Source organism: Rousettus aegyptiacus, unplaced genomic scaffold (genome assembly GCF_014176215.1).
Source record: "Rousettus aegyptiacus isolate mRouAeg1 unplaced genomic scaffold, mRouAeg1.p scaffold_m13_p_10, whole genome shotgun sequence".
In the NCBI taxonomy this organism is placed as follows: Eukaryota; Metazoa; Chordata; class Mammalia; order Chiroptera; family Pteropodidae; genus Rousettus; species Rousettus aegyptiacus.
Window position 1 is genome coordinate 66746949 of NW_023416285.1, and position 26205 is coordinate 66773153.

The 26205-nt window shown below is 37.9% G+C and overlaps 1 protein-coding gene across 4 annotated transcripts in view; it reads left to right on the forward strand.

Moving 5' to 3' along the window:
• TEC (tec protein tyrosine kinase) overlaps nt 1-26205 on the forward strand; it is a 120172-nt gene that overhangs the window by 21130 nt on the left and 72837 nt on the right. For 2 of the 4 annotated variants that reach the window (XM_016128158.2, XM_016128156.2), the window contains exon 2: nt 21296-21481. The exons of 1 other annotated variant lie outside the window; for it this stretch is intronic. In XM_016128158.2, the coding sequence (XP_015983644.1) occupies nt 21344-21481 (138 nt within the window). In that variant the 5' untranslated portion in view covers nt 21296-21343. Of the gene's footprint in view, nt 1-799; nt 3285-21295; nt 21482-26205 lie in introns of those variants that run through there. One more of the 4 variants, XM_016128157.2, reaches the window with a different exon arrangement.

The following is a 26205-nucleotide window of genomic DNA, read 5'->3' on the forward strand; positions in this document are numbered from 1 at the left end:
CCTCAAAAGGCCACACCAGAAACTGAGGCCAGCTGCCTCCTGTGTGAGTCTAGGTGCTGCTCGGCAAGGAGCTCCTGACTCACTGAGGCTATTATACCTGGATGTGGCTTGGGTGGGGCTGCGAGTTGGGGGAGGCAGGGTTTCAGGGAATCCTCTGGGTGGAGCCACCTCTGTTATTCAGTTTGATGACATCATGGCTATGGTGGTGCTGTGCCTGGCGCACTAGTAGGGGGAAGGGCTCAACAGGGAACAGTGGATACTGCAGACACTTCTGTACAGAGCTAGTCTTGCCTTGGCCCTCACTTTGACGATGTCTCTTTGTAAGTCCCTGGTGCCCCCTGCATGGAGCCTAATCGGCACTGGTGCTCAGAGTGAGCAGGTCTGTCACCATGACAATCCATTCACAGACGCGGCCCCTTTAAGAGGCATCTGCAGCTACCACATCCTCTGTCTTACTCAGCTGGTCGAGACTGGGCAGCCCTGTGTCTTTATCCCTTCCTACCTTATGCCATTGCAGGGTGATTTCTTAGATTTCTCCCTAGTTGTATGGCTTGTTCCTATAGATCCCTGGTGATTTTTCCTTGCTACTGCACCTTGTTTCCATCACAACTTTGATTTGGTTGCCAGAGGGATGAACAGAGCCTCTATTATTTATGCCATTTTTTTCTCGTGTTTGTTTGTTTATTTATTTATTTATTTATTGTTGTTGTAAATATTCTTTATGTATTCTGGATATTACGCCCTTACCACATATATTACTTGCAAATATTTTCTCCCATTCTATGGGTTGTCTTTTTACTTTTTTGGTAATGTTCTTTGACATACAAAAGTTTTTAAGTTGACGAAGTTCTATTTTTCAATTTTCTTTTGTTGCTTATGCTCTTATTGTCATGTTTAAGAAACCATTATCTAATCTAAGGCCATGAAAATTTACAGCTATGTTTCCTTCTAAGAGGTTTGTAATTTTCATTTTTACATTAAGTCTTCGATACATTTTGAGATCATTTTTGTATATGAAGTGATGTTTAGGCCCAAATTCATTCATATCCAGTTATCACAACAATATTCTTTTCTCATTGAATGATATTGACACTCTTGTCAAAAATCAAATGGCTGTAGATGTATGAATTTATTTCAGGACTCAATTCTATATCATTGCTCTATATATCTGTCCTTATGTAGTACCACAGTATTTGGATTATTGTAATATTGTAATAAGTTTTGAAGTTGGGAATGTGAGTCCTCCAACTTTCTTCTTTTTTTTTCCCAAGATTGATTTAGCTGTTAAGTATTATAGTATGAATTTTTGGTTCAGGTTGTCCATTTATGTTTGTTGTATAACGGATGTCAAAATAAATGATTATATGAATGTCTAAAACTATTCTGTGGACTAAGTGGGTCATGAATTGGAAAAATGATGAGTGAAGAAGAAACATTTTGAGGAAGGAAGAAAGCTGACAGGGATTAGAGATGAATTAAATGAGAATGGGGTTGTCAAGAATGATATATATCCCAGTAATCTATTGCTATGTAACAAGACCACTGGAAACTTAAAGGCTTGCAACAACAATCACTATTTTATCACACTTATAGATTCTATAAGTTAAGAACTGGATGGTGCAATGTCAACTCTAATTTGAAAATAAAAAATAAAAAAAAAGTAGGGGTCAGTATGGTGGGCTCGGTAAAATCAGGATTCACCTTCTCCCAGGACTGTATTATAATTACAATCAAATTATAAAACAATCAACATGGAGAACCACCTGAACTTTAGCTCAGTGATCCCCAGTCGTTTCGGCACCAGAGACCAATGCTCCCATGAGGATCTAATACCTGATGATCTGAGGTGGAGCAGAGGCAGTGACATTAGCTCTGGGGAGTGGCCGCAAATACATATGAAACTTCGCTTGCTTGCCCACCACTCCCTTCCTGCTATGTGGCCCAGTTCCTAATGGACCACAGACTGGTACTGGTCTGCGGCCTGGAGGTTGGGGACCCTTCCTCTAGCTGATCATAACACACATTTGAGGATATAAATAAAAAGCCACACCAAGACTCGTAGGAGGGGCAGAGACATGAAGTGGGCTGGTTCCATACCTACTTGGTGAATGAGCACTGGGAGGGAGAGCATGGCTGCAGAGACCCGCCCCCCCGAAGGAATGAGGGTCCCTAGCACCACACAGGGGCTCCCTAACCTAGGGTTCCAGACCTGGGAAGAGGTGTTCCCACAAAATCTGACTGTAAAAATCAGGAGGGATTCTGGCCATTTGGGTGAGATGAAAGGAATCTGAAAATCCAGATTTCCATCTCAAAAGGCCGGCGCATAGACTCGCTCATCACAGACACTCACCTTTGGTGCTGGCAGAGGGTCAGCAGCTCAGGAAGTTCAAGAGACATACAGAGAAAGACTGAGTTGTGTGGCTCTGGGGTGAGTGCTGGAGGGACAGCCACCATTGTTCCTTTGTCAAGCCCCTCTCCTGGGTAATCTACAGATAGGCACCATCTTGCCTGTGTTGAGCCACCTTCTCCCCCACCCTTTGCACAGCCAATTCTGAAGCTGCGCATTGGCATGGTGAGATGGGCCTGCTCCACTCTGTGTCTCCCTGGGATCCTGTCTCAAACAACCCACAAATTTCCCATTGCAGGCCCATTACTGGGCAGCTGGCCCTGCCTTGTGCCTTTCCTGGGCCATGCATTCGTCATTGGCAACAACCCTTGCCTCGTGTGGCTTGAGTGCAGCCCGCATATTTGAGAAGAGATTTTTGGTGGCAGGCCACTGACGTGTCTCTTGGTGGATTGTGGGAGTCTGGGCCTGACACAGGAGGTAACTGGCCTCTCCGTGATCTGTCACTTTAGCGGGAGCCACGGCTGAGCACGAGCAATAATTCTGATTCAGTATTGGCCTGACAAGAATGGCTTGCTCTACCCCATGTCTCCCTGAGCCTCCACACCACCCAACCCCCAAATTACCTACGACAAGCCCATTCCCAGGCAGCCAGCCCCAACCCTGTGCTTTCCCTGGGCTGCAAATTCGACAGCAAACAATAGCCCTCAGTTCATGCAGCCTGTGCACAGCCCATGCATCCTGAGAGACAGCCTTTCACGGATGGGCCACAAGCCCCATCCCAACCTACAATATTTCTTGAACAGGTCTTGGGTGTCCGCGGGGCTCAAGGCAGACAGTGGCTGTGATCTGAGACTTTTATAAGAAACCACGGATTCAGCACTAGTCAGGCATGAAAACTGACTGCATTGGCTGAGTGAAATTGGCTCACTTTACCCAGGTGATTCCTTGGGTCCCCTCCCCACCCAACTTGCATATCACCCAAAGGTTCTTCTAGCTGTGGTGTCTTCTGGGTAGCTGGCAGGCAGCCTCAGGCCTTGAGGTGCACTAGTCCTTTTGCTAAGCTGCCCTAGGGTCAGTACTAGGGATAATTGGACCGTGGCTTGCAGTGTTGTCTTTCCCACTTGCCTCCAGATCAGCATAGGGAGCAACCACTGGCAGATTGCTTTGTAGCTCCTACCATGTAATCCTGAGCAATCAAAGGCAGTGGCTTACCTTGGCCTACACAGGAACCCCTCCCAGGGGGCCACAGAACCAAAACACCTGGAAGCTGGTGTCATTCCACAAAGGAGCACCACCTGAGTAACCCCATAAGCAGCACATCCAAAAGGTGATCACCACAAGTATAAGAGCTTGCTGGGGTGGATCCCACTCTGAGAGGTCAGCCCCCACACAGCATCTCATATCCTATGGGCATGTCCAGTGCCCACAGCCAGTCAGCCCGGGAGTAAGTCCCATCCACTGATGTACTAACAGCAATCAAAGCTTAGCTACAACAGGAAAACATACACAACCCACACAAGGAACATGTTCAGAGCCCCCAGCAAAGGTGACCAGGGAGACTGTGCCACTGGGCCACACAGGACACCTACTACATAAGACTATCTGGCCAAGGCTAGGAGACATAGTAAATCTTCCTGATACATAGAAATGAACACAGAGAGGCAACTCAAATGAGAAAACAAACATTTCTCAAATAAGACAACAGGAGAAAACTCCAGAAAAAAAACTAAATGAAATGAAAGCAAGCAACCTATCAGACATAGAGTTCAAAACACTGGTTATAAAGATACTCAATGAACTTAGAGGAAGAATAGATGAGCTCATTGAGACCATCGAGATAGTAAGCATAAAAATGGAGATAGAATCCATACAAAACCAGTCAGAAATCAAGAATATAATAGCCGAAATGAATACACTAGAAAGAATCAATAGTAGATTAGATGAAGCAGAGGATCGAATCAGCAAGTTGGAAAACAAGGTAGTAGAAACAAGGTAATAGGAACAGAAAAAAAGGAAAAGAATCAAAAAATGAGGGAAATTTAAGAGAACTCGGATAACATCAAGCGTACCAACATCCACATCATAGGGGTACCAGAAGAAGAGAGAGAGCAGAGCCTCAAAAACCTACTTGAAGAAATAATGACAAAAAATTTCCCTAATCTGGTAAAAGAAATAGATATTCAAGTCCAGAAAGCTCAAAGAATCCCAAACAAGAGGAATCTAAACAGACCCACACTAAGACACAACATAACTAAAATGCCAAAGGTTAAAGACAAAAAGAGAATCTTAAAAGCAGCAGGAGGAAGGCAGCTAATTACTTACAAGGGTACTCCCATAAGAATGCCAGCTGATTTTTCAACAAATTTTGCAGGCCAGAGAAGACTGGCAAGAAATATTCTAAGTGATGAAAATCAACAACCTACAACCAAGACTACTCTACTCAGCAAGAATATCAATTTAAATGGAAGGTGAGATAAGAGCTTCCCAGACAGGAAAAAGCTAAAGGAGTTTATCACCAACAAGCCAGTTTTACAAGAAATGTTAAGATGACTTCTATAAAAAGGAGAGAGGAAAAACACATAAATATGAAGAATAAAATTGCACAATTATGTAAATGGATTAAATGCTTCAATCAAAAGACATGTTAGCTGAGTGGATAAGAAAACAAGACCCCTGTATATGCTGTCTACAGAAGACCCACTTCAGATCAAATGACACAGACAAACTGAAAGTAAAGGGATGGAAAAAGATATTTTATGAAAATGGAAATTAAAAAAAGCTGAGGTAGCAATACTTACATCAGACAAAAAGACTTTGAAACAAAGGCTATAATAAGAGACAAAGAAGGTCATTACATAATGATAAAGAGATCAATACAACAAGAGGACATAACCCTAGTAAACATAAATGCACCTAACATAGGAGCACCTACATATATATAGCAATTATTGACTGACATAAAAGGAGAGATCAATAGTAATACCCTCGTAGTTGGAAGCTCTAATACCCTGTTGACAGCAATGGACAGATCTTTCAGACAGAAAATCAACAAGGAAACAGTAGCCTTAAATGATACACTCGACCAGGTGGATTTAATTGATAGTTTCAGTGTTTCACCCCAAAGCAATAGAATATACATTCTCCTCAAGTACACATGGAATGTTTTTCAGGATAGACCATTTATTAGGCCACAAAACAAATCTCATTAAATTTAGGAAGATTGAAATCATATCAAGTGTCTTGTCTGACCACAATGGTATAAAACTAGAAATCAATTACAAGAAAAAACTGGAAAATACATAAATACATGGAGACTAAGTAACATGCTACTAAACAATGAATGGGTTAACAATGAGATTAAGGATGAAATCAAAAGATGCCTAGAGACAAATGGAAATGAAAATACAATACTCAAAAGCTATGAGACACAGCGAAAGCAGTCCTAAAAGGGAAATTCATGGTATTATAGGCCTACCTCAAGAAACAAGAAAAAGCTCAATGAAAGTAAGAGCTGGTTCTTTGAAAGGATGAACAAAATTGATAAACCTTTAACCAGATTCAACAGGAAAAAAAGAAGACCCATATAAATAAAATCAGAAATGAAAGAGGAGAAGTAACTATGGACCTTACAGATATTAAAAGGATTATAAGAAAATACTATGAGCAATTATAGGCCAACATATTGGACAATCTGGAAGAAGTGGAAACATTCCTAGAAACATACGCTCTCCTAGACTGAGTCAAGAAGAAATAGGAAATCTGAACCAAACAATTATCACCAATAAAATTGAATCAGTAATAAAAAAACTCCCAAAAAACAAAAGTTTTGAATGAGATGGCTTCATAGGCGAATTTTGCCAAACATTCAAAGAAGAATTAATACCTGTTCTCAAATTGTTCCAAAAATTTCAAGAAGGAAGGCTCCTAATTTCTTTTATGAGGCCACCATTACCTTCATTCCAAAACCAGACAAAGACATTACAAAAAAACAAAAAAACAAAAAACTATAGGCTGGTATCTCTTACGAACATTGATGCAAAAATTCTCAACGAAATATTAGCAAAAGAAATTCAGCAATATGTTAAAAATATCATACATCATGATCAAGTTGGATTTATTCCTGAGATGCAGAGTTGGTACAATATCCACAAATCAATTAATATGATACACCACATTAACAAATTGAAAGATAAAAACCATATAATCATATTAATAGATGCAGAAAAAGCATTCAACAAAATCCAGCTATAGCTTGTGGTACAGTTTGATATCAGGTAGTATGATAGCTCCAAATTTGTTCTTCTTTCTCAGGCTTGCTGTGGCTATTTTGGAATCTTTTATGGCTCCATAAAATTTTTTAAATTATTTGTTCTAGTTCTCTGAAAAATGTCATTGGCATTTTGGTAGGGATTGCACTGAAACTATAGATTGCTTTGGGTAGTATGGCCATTTTAATGATGTTGATTATTCCCACCCATGAGCATAGTATATACTTCCATTTACATGTATTCGATATCTTTTTCCAATGATGTAATTTCCTGAGAACGGGTCTTTTACCTCCTAGGTTGATTTGATTCCCGGTATTTTATAGTGTTCTATACACTTATAAATGGGATTGTTTTCTTAATTTCTCTTTCTGAAAGTTCATCATTGGTATATAAAAATGCAACCAACTTCTGAGTATTAATTTTGTATCCTGATACTTTACTGAATTCATTGATCAGTGCTAATGGTTTTTTGGTGGAATCTTTAGGGTTCTCTATATATAGTATCATGTCATTGGCAAATAATGACAATTTTACTTTTTCCTTTCCAATTCGGATACCTTTTATGTCTCGTTCTTGTCTTATTGCTGTGGCTCAGACTTCCAATACGTTGTTGAAGAGGAGTGTTGAAAGTGGGTATCCTTGTCTTCTTGTTCCTGATCTTAAGGAATATGCTTTTAGCCTCTCCTCACTGAGTATGATGTTAGCTGTATGTTTGTCATATATGGCCTTTCTTATGTTGAGGTATGTTCCCTCTAGTCCCACTTTGCAGAGAGTTTTTATCATAAACGGATGCTGGATTTTGTTGAATGCTTTTTCTGCATCTATTGATATGATCTATGAAAAACAATTTGAGGTTCCTCAAAAAATTAAAAATAGAAGTACCTTTTGACCCAGTAATTCCACTCCTGGGTATTTATCCAAAGAAAACCAAAACACTAATTTGTATTGATCTGTGCACCCCTATGTTTACTTAGGCACTATTCACAATAGCCAAGATATGGAATCAATGTAAGTGCCCCTCAATAGATGATTGGATAAGGAATATGTGGTATGTATATACAATGGAATATTACTGAGCCATAAAACATGAAATCCTATCATTTGCAATGTTATGGATGGGCATGGAGGGTATTATGCTGAGTGAAGTAAGAGAAAAATAAATATCATACGATCTCATTTGTATGCAGAATCCAAGAAACAAAAGGAACAAACTAAATGAAAATGGACTTACAGATACAGAGGACAATTTGGTGACTGCCAGAGGGGAAGAGGATTGGGGGGGCTGGGCGAAAAAGGTGAAGGGATGAAGTACAAATTAGTAGTTACAAAATAGTCAGGGGGATGTAGAGTACAGCATAGGGAATATAGTCAATAGTACTGTAATGGCTATATGTAGAGTTGGATGTTAGAGTAATCAGAGGGATCACTTCCTAAACCATGTAAATGTCTAACCAATGTACTGTATACTTGAAACTATTATTAAAAAAAAAAAGATTGGATGGTGAAAGGTGTCTACTCCACAATGTGCTTTTTCTTCAAAATCTTGATAGATGGAACGAATCAAACAGCTTGAGGCTGGAACCATCTGAAGTTTCTCTCATATGTCTGACTCCCAGGCTGGGATGATTTGAAGGCTGATATCAGTTGGAATTCTGTGCTAGAATACCTTTAAGTGGCTCTCCATTTGGCGAGAGCTTCCCTCAGCATGGTAACTCGGTTCTAAGAGGGACTGTTGAAAGAATGAGAGTCCAGAAGAGCTAGGCAGGAGCTACTTGGCCTTTCATGACCTAGCCTCAGAGGTCACATAATGTCTCTTCTGTTTATTATATTAGTCAAAGGAATCAGAAGCCCACTCAGATTCAAGGTGAAAGAGATGTAGACTCTGACCCTTAATGGGGGAGTGTCAGTGAACTTGGATCCATTTTTAAAAACAGGAGCATTATATTGTCATAAATGGGCCATATAATGACAACGATGGTTAGAAGGAAGAATAGAAAAGTGCATTATCAATTACTTCATTAGATATAGGGCATGTGGAAAAGGGCACTGGACATCTTCCAAACAGTAGTTAGATCATGGCTTATATCCATGATACTTTTTGATGTAGTTTATAATTTTTATTTCTTATAAGTGATGTATGAGAATATTTTATATAGAATTAGTATTTTTTTTTCAGTTTACTCTTTTATTCTTAGAGGTCAAGTATATAATAACTGGCATTTCAGTTTTGGAAATTCTTTAGTAACCAAGCTCCACAAACTTTAGAAGTAAGGGTAACTATTTCTCTGGTCAAGTTTGCCTTCTTGTTTTAGTATGCTCTAGTTTCAGTTTTGAAGCTCACCTTTGGTGATCTTATTTAATGATTCTTTTAGAAAAGGACTGCAATTTGAATATACACACTTTGCCTGACTTCCCACTGTGCTCTGTGACTATGTTAATCTGTGCAGAATTTTCATTTTTTCATGCTGTAAACTTGAAATGCAAACTTCTGCTTCCATGAAATTTAAACAAGGGGAAGGAAAAGAAATAAAGGGAAGGGAGGAGTTATAAGAATGACAAATATTGCATAGATCATAGTTATATTTTCGGTTGCTAGAGTCATGGACTCCTGTTTGTCCAAAGAGATGGCTCACATTACATTATATTATTATGTGGCTCAGTTGACTCAAGGAATCATTAGAAGTGCTTTCATGAGGAGCTAGATAGGGTGGTATAAATATCCTTGAGGAAGACATTATTATAAAGAAATATTTGTCTTATCAGAAATTCCCACATCTGGGAAGAATTAGTGCCAGAATATTGTCGCTTAACGTTAATCCACTTAAATTTCATAGTAAAAGAAAAGAAAAACCCAGTATGATTCAGAGTTTATCCTGAAAAATAAAGTCAAAACATGTTTATTTTATCTCATATATGGTACCACTTAGATTACACTTGCTAACCTTTAGAACAAAGAATGAATCAAATATTGTTTTCTTGAGATACTTTTTTTCTGATGAAAATGCATAATAAAGAGTTACTTCACTTTACGTTTGAATTTGTCAGCACAAGTGTAAAGAAGACTTTTTTCAAAAGCATTAGAATGCTATCAGTTTTTGCAAGGGTGTATCTATTAAGTAGAATAAAGGTTAAGCCACTATAACAACGAATCATTGTATGTAATTTCAAAAATAAGATAGAAGTGTATTTCCTTCTTACAATGTTGGTTAACTAGTCTAGGCTGGTGGGGCAGCCCTGTTCCATGAAGTTATTCAGGGACTAGGTTCCAGTTCCACTTTATTTCTTCCCTTTTCCCTCAGGGGATGCCTGGAATGCATAAGGAAAATTGAGCCTGCCATGGAGGGAAGGAGGGAAATGCTCTAAATCTTGGGAAAGTAGCTTGTCTTTAAGTTGAAGATAATCCACATAGCACTCTGCTCACATTCTTTTGGCTTGTTAAGTAAAGAAACAACAGGCTAAAATGGAGTCACTTTTTTAAAAAGCCATATCATCACACCAAAACTTAATAAATAGCTTAATTGCAGTTTCAGACTGTCCCAAGAATGGAATCTCCCAATTGACACTGCCTGCTAAGACCCCTGTCTCAGGGAAGGTGTCCTTGCCTGAAATAATCTACTTTTTAAATTTCTTAGTCCTATACTTATTCTTTTTTTGCCTCAAAAAACTTGTTTTATACAGCTCATTGGAGGACACTTCTAGTTGCTAGATGTCATGCTGCCCAATTCAGGGGTCAAGTAATAAAGTCAATTAGATCTTCAAATGTACTCAGTTGAATATTGTTCTTTAACAGGCTTTAACTTTGATGGCCTTCTAATGCCAAGAGGGCTGAGAAATATCCTCTCTAGCCCGTGTGTCCAGGAGGAAGGGGGAAATGGATAGGTTTGTGTGTGGGGAGGAGGGCAAGGGTGTTCCACAGTGTATCTTAATATTTTAATTGTAAATCATTTTTGTATTTTGTTTTGACGCTTTTATTATGTTATTTTATTTTTTACTAGCTCGCTAACAGCAAGATTTTCATTTGTCAGTGGCATTGAGTGTGATGGGAGCAATTCTCCAACATTACTCTCATTGACTTCTTGGAAAGTCTCATCTTTTAAATATTTGACATTTCATTTGCAACTGTATTACCGACTGTTGCATTTCTTATTCAAGAAAGATGAATGACCAACAGAGCAGAACTTAGTAGTGTGGGAGGGATATTTGATTGGGGCCTATGTGGTCACTTGATTAATGAATATTTTTATGTTACGACAACTTTTGCTCTTTAAGACAGCTTAACTTGTATAGTAAACATATTTATTGATTATTGGAAGTATTGCACACATGACTTCTTTTCTAAAACATCTTCCTCTATCCATCGCTCTTTTTATCTCTATTTTTTTATTTATCTTTACTAACGGGGAGGTTCCCAACCCCAATCACAGCCAAAGACCACAGGCGGGAACTGCAATGTGAGACCTGAACCTGCATTAAAAAGTGTACATGTCATAGCTGTGCATATACCTGTATCATATGGAAAATAAGAAGCTACTCTCCATAGTGCAGCACTGCTCAGTCTATTTCCAGGCTTACTTGTCGCCTGCAGCCCAATCACGCTCCATGTGATAGTGGACTGGAGCTGGGGGTACATTACCAGGAGAGGAGAGGCAAGTCAGCTGGCTTCTGTAACTCTTGCCTTTTGTTCCAAGAAGTTTGATATTATCTTCTTCCCTTTAGGTGGTATTGAATGATGAGGGTTTTACTAGATATCTTGATGCTTGGATTCCTCACCAGTCCAGCTTCAGTAGGTCAGCAGACAAGTACTCAAAACTTTGTAGCCTACCACATATCAACTAGCTGAAAGGAGAAATAGTTAAGACTTTTAAGAAAACACAGGTCCTCACTGGGTACCTTTAATAGATAAGGAAGACTACTGTGTTACATTCTTCTGAGAGCTAAAATGTTGCTTAATTCTGGAAGAGTTCTATTTCTGATGTTAAATTGGGAGCCTAGAATGAACCCTTTATTCTCATAGAATAAAGGGTTAGCTTAGCAATTATTTTATTTTGCTTGTATTTCCACTACTTAATTCCCCTTCTACAAAAGAAAATTGGAGCTTAAGCTGAGAGTATTGCAGAAAGCATAGTTAGATTTGTTTTTGTATAATAGCTACCCATTTTAGGTCCTTTTGAACTGAAATATGATGTACAAATATTGTTGGCAGGCACACAGCATTTGATTTCTTGGATAAATGGAAGTCTGATGTTTATTCATGCTAGATTTCTTAAAATTGCAAACAGACACTAACTTTGTCATAAAGCTATGATGAGATGTATAATGGGCAATGTGTTTTGATGTAGAAGTTCTGAAGCCAGGGACTTTAACTAAACTCTGCTAATCTTAGGGTGTTACTAAGTATTTGATTGAGTTAAATAATATTGCTGATTTTGTAGGTAAAATAGTGCTGGATATTAACAATTTCTTATGGGCTCAACCTAATAAGATGAGAATTTCAACAACCTTAAATCACTCTGCTCCTTGTAAGGAGCTTATCCTTTATCTACCCTGATAACTAGGCCATTTGTTTCTTTCTTACTGTACCTCTTACCATGCTATCATTTGATAACTCACAGTCACTTTTGTTTTCATGTCTCTGACTACCTTAACACCTCTGTTCCCTTGATTAAAAAATACCGTGAAAGGTTGTATAGACTATGATGGACAGCCCAAAAGCTATTTATTACCCCCCTCACTCCCCCCGCCCCAGGCAGAACCTTTTTATGTTGAAAAAGGTACTAAACTCTTTTGGCTAAAAATGCCAGACCATGAACTGAGTGCATTTAGTCTGGTACACAGATTTGCAACACTGGACAGAGATTGTAACTTCTTGGTGGTTTGGGTTTTCAGAGGAGAAACAGTGACAGTTTCCATTGTCCACTTCAGCATATTAATGTTCAAAGACTAATGCATTAAGTTTTCCAAACTTTTTTAAAATTTAGTTTCAAGTATAGAGTACACTGGTTAGATATCTATATAGTTCATAAAATGATCCCCCCAGTTGCTCCCTCCCTCCCCTGACCCTCCACCTAGCCAACATATTAATGCCAACTGCATTCCCTATGCCGTGCTCTCCATCACCGTGACCATCCATCAGCTACTAATTTGTACTTCTTTAGCCTTCCACCTCATTCTCCCATCCCCATAAATCCCCTAGCCCTCTGTGTGACTCCAAATTGTCCACTATATTTGTGAGTCTGTTTTTGATTAGCTTGTTCATTTATTTTATTCCTTATATTCTGCATGTAAGTGAAATCATATAGTGTTTATCTTTCTCTGTCTGACTTAAATACCTTTTAGGTTCATCAAAGTAACATCTTTTTCCATTCCCTTCCTTTTCATATGTAGAGATCTTGTTTTCTTATCCTTTCAGTCCCTCTCCCTTTTGGTTGGATCTTTTAATTCTTTTCCATTTAAGATATTTATTGATAGGAATGTAGTTGTTAGCATTCTTTATTACTGTTTTTGATACATGCTTTTTCTTCTTAAAGAAGTCCCTCCAATATTTCCTGGAATACCGTCTTGGTGGTGATAAATTCTTTTAGATTATTTTTGTCTGGGAAACTCTTTATCTGTCCTACAACTCTAAATGATAGTTTTGCTGGATAAAATATTCTTGGTAATAGATCCTGGGTCTTCATCACATTGAATATTTTGTGACAAACCCTTCTGTCCTACTTAGTTTTTTTGAGAAATCAGCTGCCAGTCTTATGGATGTTCCCTTATAAGTAATTATTTGTTTTTTTCTTGCTGCTTTTAATATTCTTTTTTTGTATTTAACCTTTGGCATTTAAATTATGATGTCTTGGTTTGGACCTCTTTGGATCCCTGATTTTTGGAATTCTATGAGCTTCCTGGGGTTTTATGTCCATTTCTTTCACCAGATTAAGGAAGTTTTCCACCATTGTTTCTTCAAACAGCTGTTCAGCATCTTGATTTTCTTCAGTTACGCCAATCAGATGGATATTTGGACCCTTAATAGTGTCCCATATGCTCCTTAAATTATTTTTATAGTCTTGGCATCTTATCTCTTGCCATTCTGATTGTGTGTCCTTGGCTTTCCCATCCTCTAGATAGGGCGTTTGATCCTTTTCTTTATTCACTGTTTATTACTTTGTTTATTCCATTTAATATACTTCTCATCTCAGATAATGTGTTCTTCTTTTCAGACTGATTCCCTTTTATAATTTCCATTTCCATTTTTGTTTTTTATCTCTTTGATTTTATCTACACTTCCCCAAGATTCATTGAGCATCTTTGTTTATAACCAGTGTTTTGAACTCTACATCTGTTAGATTACTTGACTCTATTATATCTGGAGCTCTGTACTGTTCTCTCATATGGTTTCTGCTTCTTTGTCTTCTCATTTTGTCTGCCTTTCCATGTCTGTTTCTATGTACTAAGTGAAGCTTCTAAGTCTCCTGGTCTTATTAGTGTGGATTTGTGAAGTAGGTGTTCAGTGGCACAGTCCTGAGGGGGATTCAGCTGCAGGCCAAATTTAGCCCAAGCCTCTGCCTCTCTGGGGCGTTCTGTTAAGATTCAACAAACAATCCACAGGTGTTGTGCTTATAGTTGCCTCAAAAGGCCACACCAGAAACTGAGGCCAGCTGCCACCAATATGAGTCTTGGAGTTGGCTCAGCAAGGATCACCTGACTCCCTGAGGACACACCTGGATATGGCTCAGGGGGGGCCACGAGTTGGGAGAGGCGGAGTTTCAGGGAATCCTCTGAGAGGAGAGACCTCTGTTATCCAGTTTGATGGTTCGATAATGTCATGGCTATGGTGGCACTATGTTTGGTGCACTGTTAGTGGGGAGGGGTCAATAGGGAACAATGGATATCACTGGCACTTCTGTACAGAGCGAGTCTTACCTCAGCCCTCACTCCAATAACATCTTTGTGTAAGTTCCTGGTGCCTCCTGCATGCAGCCAAATCGGCTCTGATGCTCAGAGTGAGCAGGTCCATCACCGCGAAAATCCACTTGCGAATGTGGCCTCTTTAAGAGGCGTCTGCCACTGCCGCAGCTTCCGTCTCACTCAGCCACTCGAGTCCTCGCCCCATCCTACCTTCTGCCGTTGCAGGGTGCTTTCTTGTATTTCTCCTTAGTTGTGTGGCTTATTCATCAAGATCCCTGATGATTTTCCCTTCCTGCTGCCCCTTGTTTCTGTCACAACTTTGATTTGGTTGCCAGAGGGATGTACAGAGCCTCTATCATCTACGTCATTTTTTTCCTCCAAGTTTTCCAAACTTTTTAAAAATTTATTTTTGACTTTTTTAAAAAAATTCAGGTACAAATGACTTACAACATTATATTAGTTTCAGTTGTGCAACATAACGATTGATGTTTGTATGTATTGCAAAATGATCACAGTGAGTCCAGTTAATATTAAGATTTACTCTCTTAGAAACTTTCAAATATGCAATATAGCATTATAAACTATAGTCACCATGTATACATTACATCCCCAGGACTTACTTATTTTATTACTGAAAGTTGGTACATTTTGATCCCCTTCGTCCACTTTGCCTTACACCCCAACCCCTGCCTCTGGCAACCATCAGTCTGCTCTCTGTTTCTATGAGCTTGGTTTTTTTTCCCCTTCTTGTTTTTAAGAATCCACATATAAAAGTGACATTATATAGTGTTTGTCTTTCTCTGACTTATTTCACTTAGCATAATGCCTTTTAGGTCTATATATTGTTGCAAATGGCAAGATTTCATTCTTTTTTTATGGCCGAATAATATTCAATTGTATGTGTGCGTATATATGTTTATATATACATATACCCACTCCCTTCCCACTCTCATATCTTTATCCATTCATCAACTGATGGACACTTAGCTTATTTTCATATCTTGGCTATTGTAAATAATGCTGCAGTGAACATGAGGGTACATACGTCTTTTTTAAGTTAGGATTTTTGTGGTTTTTTTTTTTTAGATAAATATCCAGAAGTAAAATATGCTGGATCATGTAGTAGTTCTATTTTAAATTTTTTTGAGGAACCACCATACTGTTTTTCATAGTGGCTGCACCAATTTATATTCCCACCAACAGTGCACAAGGGTTCTCTTTTCTCCACATCTTTGCCAGTACTTACTATTTCTTGTCCTTTTAATAATAGCCTTTTTAACAGGTATAAGGTGATATCTCATTGTGGTTTTGATTTGCATTCCCCTTATGATTAGTGATGTCGAGCTTCTTTTGATGTACCTGTTGGCCATCTGTATGTCTTCTTTGGATAAATATTTATTCAAATATTCTGCCCATTTTAAATTAGATTTCTTTTGGTATTGAATTGTATCTATGATTTGCAAATATTTTCTCCCATTCAGTAGGTTGCCTCTTCATTTTGTTGATGGTTTCCTATGCTCTGGAGAAGCCTTTTAGTTTGATGTAGTCTCACTTGTTTATTTTTGCTTTTGTTGCCTTTTGTTTTGGAGTCATATCTAAAAATCATTGCCAAGACCTATGTCAAGGTGCTTACCACTTATGTTTTCTTATAAGAACTTTTAATTTCAGATCTTACATTAGAGTCTTTAATCCATTTTGAGTTATTTTGTGTGCATGGTATACGATGTTGGTCCAATTTCTTTCTTTGTTTCTTTCTTTGTTTCTTTGTTTCTTCCTTCCTTCCTTCCTTCCTTCCTTCCTTCCTTCCTTCCTTCCTTCCTTCCTTCCTTCCTTCCTTCCTTCCTTCCTTTTTTTTTTTTTTTTGCATGTGGCTGTCCAGTTTTTCAACACCATTTAATGAAGAGACTGTCCTTTCCTCATTGTATATTCTTGGCTCCTTTGTTGTAACTTAATCGACCATGCAGGTGTTGGTTTATTTCTGCATTCTCTATTCTGTTCTGTTTATCTATGTGTCTGTTTTTATGCCAGTACCATTGTGTTTTGATTACTATAGCCTTGTAATGTAGCTTGTATTCAGGGCACATAATGCCTCCAGCTTCGTTCTTCTTTCTCAAGTTTGCTTTGGCAATTTGGGGTCTTTGTGGTTCCATACAAATTTTGGGATTGTCTATTAAGGTTTCCCAACTTTTAATGATTAGCAGCTAAGGTAAAGAGAATAGTGTTCTTGTGTTCAACTCCAATGAGAAACAGAGAAAAGTACTTAAGTTGCAGTTTTGAGTTTTATTTAAAGAAGATGTTTGTAACTGAGAGTTGGTTTCTTTATGATTCCTATTTTTGAACAGGTTAGCTATTTGTGGTGTGGAGAATCACTGGAAGATTAAGATAAAGTACTCTGATATTTTGTTTTATTTTCATTTTCTAATGTAGAACATCAGCACTATTATTTCCTTTATTCAGAGAGAATATCTCCCTTCAGTTTTTGATACTGAGAGGTTGGTATGCCTTTTAGTGATGCCTTAGAAAGTCAGAAATTATCTCTGTCAAAGTCTAGTATTCAGCATTCTCCCCAGACTAGGAGGCTGAAAGTGGCCTGTTATGCTTTTTCTTCCAGTTCTCCCTTCCCTTTCCCTAGAGAGGCCATCTAATATCGTGGTTAATTGTGCTGGCTCTGTGGTTAGATTGCCTGAGTTAAAACCTGGCTCTTATTCTTACTATGTGGTTTGTAAAACACAGGTAGTACTAGTACCTACTTGAGAAGGTTTATTGAGAGAATTAAATGATTTGATACTTCTAAAGTGCTTAATCCTTAGAACAGTGCCAGCATATAACAAAAGAGTAAAAGCTTGATAATGATAATTATAATTTTTATTACTTTTTCTGTATAAGTAGTAATTCTATAAGAATACTCCCTGATTCTCTAATGCTTGTTTACCCCTCTGGATTTCATTGATCTTATCAAAAGGTCATTGGATTGACCTTTCAGGATAATGATGTTTACTTTTAGGAAATCTACTCTCAGCCTCCTCTTTTCTTTTGATCCACTTTTCACAGTATTTGACAGATGTGTTTCATACTTTATAATCTGGGGCTGAAGGCCGTCTTTCGTTCTTTTTAAGATGGGATTATTTTCCTCTGGTCTTTATGTTTTATAATTTTAATAGACTTTTGGGGAGGAAAGCAGAGAACATACACCTTTATACTGCCATCTTCTAATAATTTTATGATTTTCAGAGGCAACCATCTTTATTTTTAAAAATCGTTTTAGTACTGTCAGTTTCTAAGTAACATATTTATGCTGCCACTTCTTGCTTTTTTAATTTTAGATATGCTCTATTGACTTCCTGCTAATGCTATGGGGGTTATAGCTCTCTTTCACAATGCACAGCCCCCGCCCACACACAAGCACATTTCCCGCACTCAGTTACCCCCGATATAGTTGTATTAGTAGTAAGATCATTATTTATTGTTTATCTTAATATGATATTCTAGGCATTGTTTGTAGCTGAGTTCTGTAGCATGCTGTGATTATTTTTCTTTTCTGTATATTTTTTTTGTTTTCCCTATAATTAATAGATTTTTTCATTTCATTTCATTTCACTTCTTTTCATTTTATTGAGTTAACTACGTTTTACTGATTTTTTTGTAAATCTTCTTGGAATACCTTCAGGTTCATCTCTTGAAAGAATTCTTCCCAAAAAGCTTCTAAGTTGACCTGATTTGGCCTTGTTGCTTTCTTAGCTTACTGCTCAATGTCATCTTAGGTTTTTCCTTCACCATCATCTGGGAGATTCTCTTCAGCAACCTTTTATGTTGCAATCATTGTTTCCTGGATTTCACGTAGTTTGTGGTTTACTTCTTTATTTTGGTAGCTACTTATCCTTAAGTAGCTTTTTGAGAAGGGTGGATAGGAGATAAAAATTTTAAAGCCTTGAATATTTGAAAAATGTCTTTATTCTCCTGTCACTGCATTGATAATTTGGCTGAGTATTGAATTTTAGATTAGAAACCAACTTTATTTGGAATTTTTTTCCATTATTTTCTAACTTCTAGTATTGCCCTTGATGATTGCCATTCTGAATTTTGATCCATTTTATGATACCTACTTTTTTAAAAAAGTGTTTATTTAAATTAGTTTCAAGTATACAGTACACTGGTTAGACATCTATATAGTTTATAAAACGATCCCCCCAATTGCTCTCTCCTTCCTCTGGCCCTCCACCTAGACATCATATTAATGCTAACTGCATTCCCTCTACCATGCTCCCCATCCCTGTGACTATCAACTACTAATTTGTACTTCTTTAACTCTTCACCCTATTCTCCTAGCCCCCCAACCCTCCTCTCCTCTGTTCATCACCAAATTGTCCACTATATTTGTGAGTCTGTATGAAACCCACATTTTAAGCTTTCTGAATCTCCTGCCTCTGATGTTGAGACCTTTTGCTTCTGGAACTGCCCATGAACAATGCCCCACTTATCCTACAGGGCCTTCTAAAAGTCTGACTTCCATTTGGTAACTGTGGTATTACTCGCTGGGCTGGGAACTACACATTTGCATATGGCCTGTTTTCCGAGGCACAGCTTGCTTTTTTTCTTATGATCCATTCTTATAAGCCATCATTTTTACCCCTTATTGAGGATATATTGCACAAAGATGAAAAGGTGATCTCCAAAGAAGTGGTATTTTCACATCAACAGTTTCTCAGAAAAAAAATGATAGAGTACCAAAATTTTGGTTTAAAGTAAGGAGGACCAACTTAGATGCAAAAGGAACAAGAGCTTTTCTCTGACTTCTGAACTTAGGATAGTAATGGGTTAATTGAGTCCGTTATCCAGCTGCTTATTGAGAGGCTGCAATATACAGCAAGAATGGTATAAAGAATTAGTGTAAGAGCTTGATTTTTTTCTTTAAAATAGTGGATTTCAAATTGTTCTGCACATAAAATCATTATTCCATGGGCCTCAGCCCAGACCAGTTAAATATCTGGGTGTGGGTCCAGGATATCTGCATTTAAAAAAAAATCTCCTTAGGTAGAGAACTCTTTCTTTAGGAGCTTAAAATTTAGTTGAAAGTTGAGATATGTATATTAATTGCTATAGAACATGGAAGACTGATGAGGTCTATGGTGAGTGATACAGAGATGATGAGTACAGGAATCAGAAGGTTTTTAGCTAATTGGAGTCATCAGGAAAGGCGTCATCGAAGAAGTGAGTTTTGAGCTAGTGGGGTTTTCACAGGTGGAGAGAGGAGACTCTCTGGGCCAGGAATTGAATGACAAGTATCTTGACTGGGTGTGGAGTGTTTGGGGAGCAGTGGAAGTAAAGGTTGGATGTTGGGTTGCAGCCAGATTGTGGACAACCTCCAGTGTCAAACTAAGGAGTTTTGACTTGATCCAGCAGGTGGTAGAGAGGCTTTGAGGAGACACTGAAGATTTCTGATGATTCAAATGGCATGATGAAAGTGGTATTTTTGAAGAGAGATTCAGTGGGAATGAGGAGTATGTAGTTTGTATAAAATGAGGCAAGAACCTGGGAAAAGTAAGACCAATTGGAAAGCTACTATTATAGTCCAGACCGTAATGCTCTGCACTAGGAAAAATGGAATAAAAAAATGATAATAAATATTTGTGTAGTGTTTTCATAACAAATTCTTTCTTACATCTCATTAAACATTGCAATAACTTTGTGGTATTTAGTTCTGTATTTTATAAACGATGCAACTGGCATGCAGAGGTTAAGCTGTTGTAAAGTGACTACATGGAAAGTGGAGGGGCCTGATTGGTTGATGGCAGATCGGTAATAGGAAGTTGCAAGGGTGCTTCTGAGGAGTCAGGTTGAGTGTGAAGATGGTAGAATTCTTCAATGGCTAACTCAGCATCAGGTCTCTGGCTATGCTCTCAGATGACCCTTATGCTCTTCATATGACTTCCATTGCCTTTATGGTTTGATATGCAATAACTTATAAAGTGTGGTGAAAGGAAGGGAAGGAAAGACTGTTGTTAATTCAACCTGTCTCAGATAAGAATCTTCAGGCCTTTTCTGCATATCTTTAGGTTTTCAGAGAGTTAGATTTTGTTGAATTTTAGAAGGCTTAGCTAGGTGTGGATATAGTCTGGATGTGGAGGCACCAAATTTATTGCTGAGGACCTTATTTAGATGTACCCTGAGTGGGTTAGCTGTCACTGGGTGGGTTTCCTTTCCTTTTGTGGTTGAGAAGACAACTGTGCAGTGTGGTAATGTAGACATCAGAGAACATCCTTGTGTCTCTGGTGACTAGGATGGTTGATTAAGATTACATCCTTGTCAGAACTGGAGACTGAATCCCATCCACCACTGTGGTAATTCATTTTGTTCACACATCTACCATGTCTATGTGCTCATCCATTTTGTGTACCAAGATCCTGAGGCAATTTAAATACCAGCCTAAGCCAGCCATGCAGCTGATTAAATGTACTTTTCCATTGGAGATATTTATTTCCCTGTAATTAAATAGCAGAAGAATGTGCCAGAAGGTTAAGGGATGCTGAGGAGGGAAAAAAGGTGAATCGTCTTCAAACCTCAATTAGATTTTCTTATGAATGCTGGGATATAGAGGAACTGAACGAGACTGGGGAAAGAAAGGAGGTTGAGCTTTTGTGCCCTGGGCATTGTCAGTCCAGGTACATAGTCATATTCATTGGCTACAGCTGTGGTGAAGATAAAGTCTGCTTTGGTAATTTGAAATGACAACATTCTTGGAAAATTAAAATGTCACGTTTTATTTCAACTGTTCATTTTCTCACTTTAGAATACTCGAATCTTCAATGGCAGGAAAAGGAGTGATCAGAAGATCGAGATGAATTTTAACACTATTTTAGAAGAGTTTCTTATTAAAAGATCACAGCAGAAAAAGAAAACATCGCCTTTAAACTATAAAGAGAGGCTTTTTGTACTAACGAAGTCCATGTTAACCTATTATGAAGGTCGAGCAGAGGTAAGAGACAATCAAAATTTACTTTGCTGTTTCTTGTTGATATTGTTTTATGATACTGTCTCCCAACTCCTCCCTCCCAACCCCACCAAATCTTAAGGAATAAGCTTTAGGTTAATGAAGTTAAGGTTATGATTTGCTATCATTTGGATTTAAAAGATAATGTTTAGGATACGGATAGAAATTATTCACAAGTCTCTCAATTATGGGTTTAGTATATATGGGTATACATTTTATGTCAGTCTACTGAGTTAATCTATTAGCAAAAACAAATTAGATCCTTATAGAATTAAGTACATTGTGTACATGGCTCTTTCCCATACATTAGTGTATTATGTATCAAAGTATTCTTTAGCACTATAAACTGTGTCTATATCCATTGCTCTGTATGAATATTTCTTGGTTATTAGGTAGAAGTTACATACAACTGGTTAGTGATTTGGTGGACGTACCACATTACTAAAGTTGACCTAAAGCAGAACTACTTGACTTTTTTTTTGTGACAAGTAGCTACTGCAGCATTCCTTTGAGCAGGGAGAAGTGGCCCATTAAAAACCTGGTCAGTGACCATGTGACACAGGGAAGGCGTGTTCTTAGCCACTTCTTGGCTTTTCAGTTGTTTTAGCCTCTGGTTTTACCACTGGGTGAGGTGCATGAATGTATTGTCACTTCTGGCCCATCTTTTTCTCTTAACATGTTGAGAATGCATTATACAGTACTGCAGGTCTAGCCATGGTGCTCCCGACCAGAAATATTCTTGGGTCCCAGGGAATGACTGGAGCCTGGGTTGCCCTTGGTTGACCACATGCTATTGTGTAGTTGGTTACAGTGGATAGCTGGTGATCTTGAGGTTTGGTGTTGTTTTAATTCTGCTTTTTTCCTAGAGTGCCTTCCTCAGCAGTTGATTTCCTTGTTTTCATTTTTTGTTTTTGTTTTTTGCTCCTAGTGATGTTTCTGTGGTTTTGTTCCCCCAATTCAGGCTGAATGGCATTGCTTCTCAGTGGCAGTCTTCAGCTCTGTTAATTTCTGCTGTGGAATTCTGCAGGTTTATGTAATTTAGGGCTATAGTCCTTTATCTACCTTCCTAAACCCCAAAATGCTGAAGACCAAAACTTCAAAAGCTCTTAGTTGACTGGAGATGAGGCTACTCTTAGTCTTTGTTTATCCTACTCAGTGTGAACTTTTTTATTTGTGTATGTGTAGAAATATTAACGTGTTGAATAATGTGGGGCTGTCCCAATTTCTGCTGGGATTGTTATGTAATATATAGCATATGTGTTGTATTTCATTTGTTAAATCTGAAAAATTCAGAATTCCAAAAGGATAAGACCAAAATATAAATTATTTTAAAATCTAAAACACATTTTTGGGGGGAGACGTTAATAAATTTTTGCTATATGGTAATGATTTATTATAATTTATAAGTTATTTTAATTTGAATTTAATATAATAAGTCTAAGGAAAGAATAGCAATAATAGTAACACTGAAAGTGGTAAATGTATTATTTTACTAACCAAAAAATGGCCACAGATTTGTTTATCTCTTAATTAAAAATAAACAGTTGCCCATATTAAAAAGTTCAAGACAAATATTTGAATTCTTGAGAAAATAAACATTCTGAGAATCTGGGCTGAATTCCTGAATGATAACTCTTTAGTTAAGCCCGGTAGCACCTTACTGTTGTGTTTCTTCCCTATTTGGGTTAATGTACTCAGGGCTTTGTTTCCTGTGGATAAATGTTTTGGTTCCTGTCTCCCTAGTCGTAGAACCTGTGATTCAGAAAGGGCCATGACATGGGTAACTCCTGAGAATAAACGGATATTTTAAAAATAATATATCACTTTCTCAGCCTTTTGGCTAAGATCAAGTGTAAATATAATATTTGTGAAAAATGTAGGACTCTAGGGATGGATTAGATAAACCATGGGGGGCATTCAAGGGTTAAAATAAATAGCCCTAGAGACATTTATTGTAGTTGTTCATAGTTCTGTTTTTAAAAGAAAAACAGTGAGTAGGTTATTGATTGATTTAATAGTTGTGATTCCTAGTTTCTTCATGGCAGTTAAGTGCCACTAGTGCTTTATTAAACGCTCAGTTAATCATAAAGTGAAACAAACATCCATCTCTCCTGGGTCTCTGGACTCCTTCGACATGATGGCAACAGGCTTTTATTAAAATTCTCTCTGTTACGTACAGTTTATTGTGCTTTTTGAAGTATGCTGAGAAATTCGATTCTGAAGGATGAGAAATTCAGTCAAGCCAAAAATTTCTTCCAAGCCTGGAAGAAATATTGGAACACCTGTGTTTCAGTTTCCGCTATGGGCCAGCCTTTGGTTTGTCCTACTTGCTCTTCCTGCTCTCAATTAGCTCATGTTTCTGCATATTCTAGTGAATTGGTAATAGATCTTCCAGGCAGTTTATATTGTTTGATCTTACTCATAATAACACAGAAGAAAGGGGATTTTGTAGGCGATCTTGCTTTCTGGTCAGGCAACTAAATGACACATGGGTTAGGTCACCTGACACTTAGGTTAGATCACCTGATATTCCAGTGGAGGCTTTGTGTGGAACTGAGATGGAATCTTGAGAAGAGCAAGGCTGGAGATTAATCAGGAAAAAGGCCTGTTAAATAATGGTAGAAAAACAAGGAGTGGAAAGATTTCTCTATGTTGAGATGTTGAATAAAAAAAGTCAAGTAGTCTGTAAATCTGCAACTATTGTTAGCTAACAAATCAGTAACATTTAATAATTAGACTTTGTACTACTAATTTGGTTGGTTTGTTGTAATGCCGCTCCAGTATGGAAACTGACAAATAGTTTTTAAGGTCGAGTAGTAGGGAGACTAATTGTGTCAGAGATTTTGAAGGTCATCCCCAGGTTCACTGATTTCCTAGGAGAACTCACAGGTCTCAGCGTATAATTGTACTCACAGCTGTGATTTATTACAATGCAAGGAAACAAAGCAAAGTCAGCAGAGGGGAAAGGTACATGGGTTAAGTATGTGTCATTTCTCAGTAGAGTCACAAAAGGTGTGCATAATCTCTCAAGCATCAGTTCGTGACAACTGTGAAATGTTGTCTACTAGGGAAGCTCATTAGAGACTCAGTGCCCAAGGCTTTTGTTGGAGGCTAATTACATGAGCATCCTCTGCCTAACATGTACCAAAGTTGCAAACTCCAGAAAGCAAGCAAGTGTTCAGCATAAACCATGTTGTGTGTACAAACTGTTTAGGCTTGATAAGCCATTCTTATCAGTGCTGGGAATAATAGAACCCTCCTTAAGTTCAAGCCAAGAGCCTACCTTGTAAGCAGGCCTTTCCCAGGATAGTAGTCTAACAGGCCTGATATTTTAAATCTTTTTTGCAAATCACTAGTAATAATGATATAAATTATTGAGCACCAAATACATGCTAGACACTGTGCTAAATAATTTGTTATTTTTTTTCCTCAAAATAATTTTATATTGTCTTATTAGTACCCCTATTTAAAAACTGAGTAACATGAAGCTTAGGTTAAAAACTTGCACAAGGTCATGTACCTACTGTATTACAGGGCTAATTTCTTCAGAGCCTATCTTTGAGACAACCTTGGTACTCCAGAGAAAATTAGAAAAGATTCTATTAAATCTTTCTATAATACCGATAAGTTTTTTTTTAACTTGAGGATTTTTTAAGCATTTTATTTCATTTTGTTGCTAATTTCAAGTATACAGTATATTGGTTAGACATTTATATAATTTGTGAAATAATTCCTTTGATTATAACCCCTCTGGCTCTACACATAGCCTTTACACTACTGCTGACTACATTCCCTATTTTTATTTATTGCTTTCAGTTATGAATTTTTAAAATTTTCTTCTTGATGGAAGAGAATGAACACTAGACAGGGTTTTTGTCCTGGCTCTGCCACTATCTAATTGGACTTTATAAAATAGGCTTCTTCAGTCTGTGTATAAAGTTTAGAAATTACTTTCATACACATTTTCTATTTCTCGACACTCTTAACTCCTTTTTAGTCATAACTATTTCAACCCCAGCACACATCTGATCTTTTACCAAGTCCTGAGGAGTGTCCTCCCCTTTGTTAGAACTTTATTGCAGCTACCAACACCATTCTCTTGGGTGGATTACTGCTCTCATGATTCTACTCTTGAATCTTCATCTTTATTCTATATAGTGTTATCAGATATTGAAAACCTGTAGCTTTATGTCTTCTCTAGGATCAAGTTAAAACTCCTTAGCTTGGACTGCAAGGTACTTGATGTAATTACCTTATAGTCCATTCTTCTTTCTTCTCCCCAAGCCATGTCTTCTACTTGCAATTGCTTTTTCACATTGTGCCCTTGCAAATATTGTTCAATCTACTTGGAGAGATATCCTTCTCTATCTTCCTGCCAGGGCCTATCTATATGGCCACTGTCTCTTTATCCATCAAAAATTTGTTTACTGCCTGATAAACACTCATCTTTCCTAACTCAGTTCAATCCCAACCTTCTCTGAATCTATTCCTATATCTTTCCCATAAAAGGTAGAATACCCATTCCACCTCAGCCCTGTACATATTTTTATCATGACATCTTGGTTGCCTGACTATTTACATACCTGTGTTCTCCACTGGACTTGAAGCTCTTTTCAGGTAGGCTTCATAGCTTATCCATCTTTGCCCTTCCGAGGGCCTAGTGCAGAGTAGATACTCAGTAGGTGCTGGATGGATGGATGGATGGATGG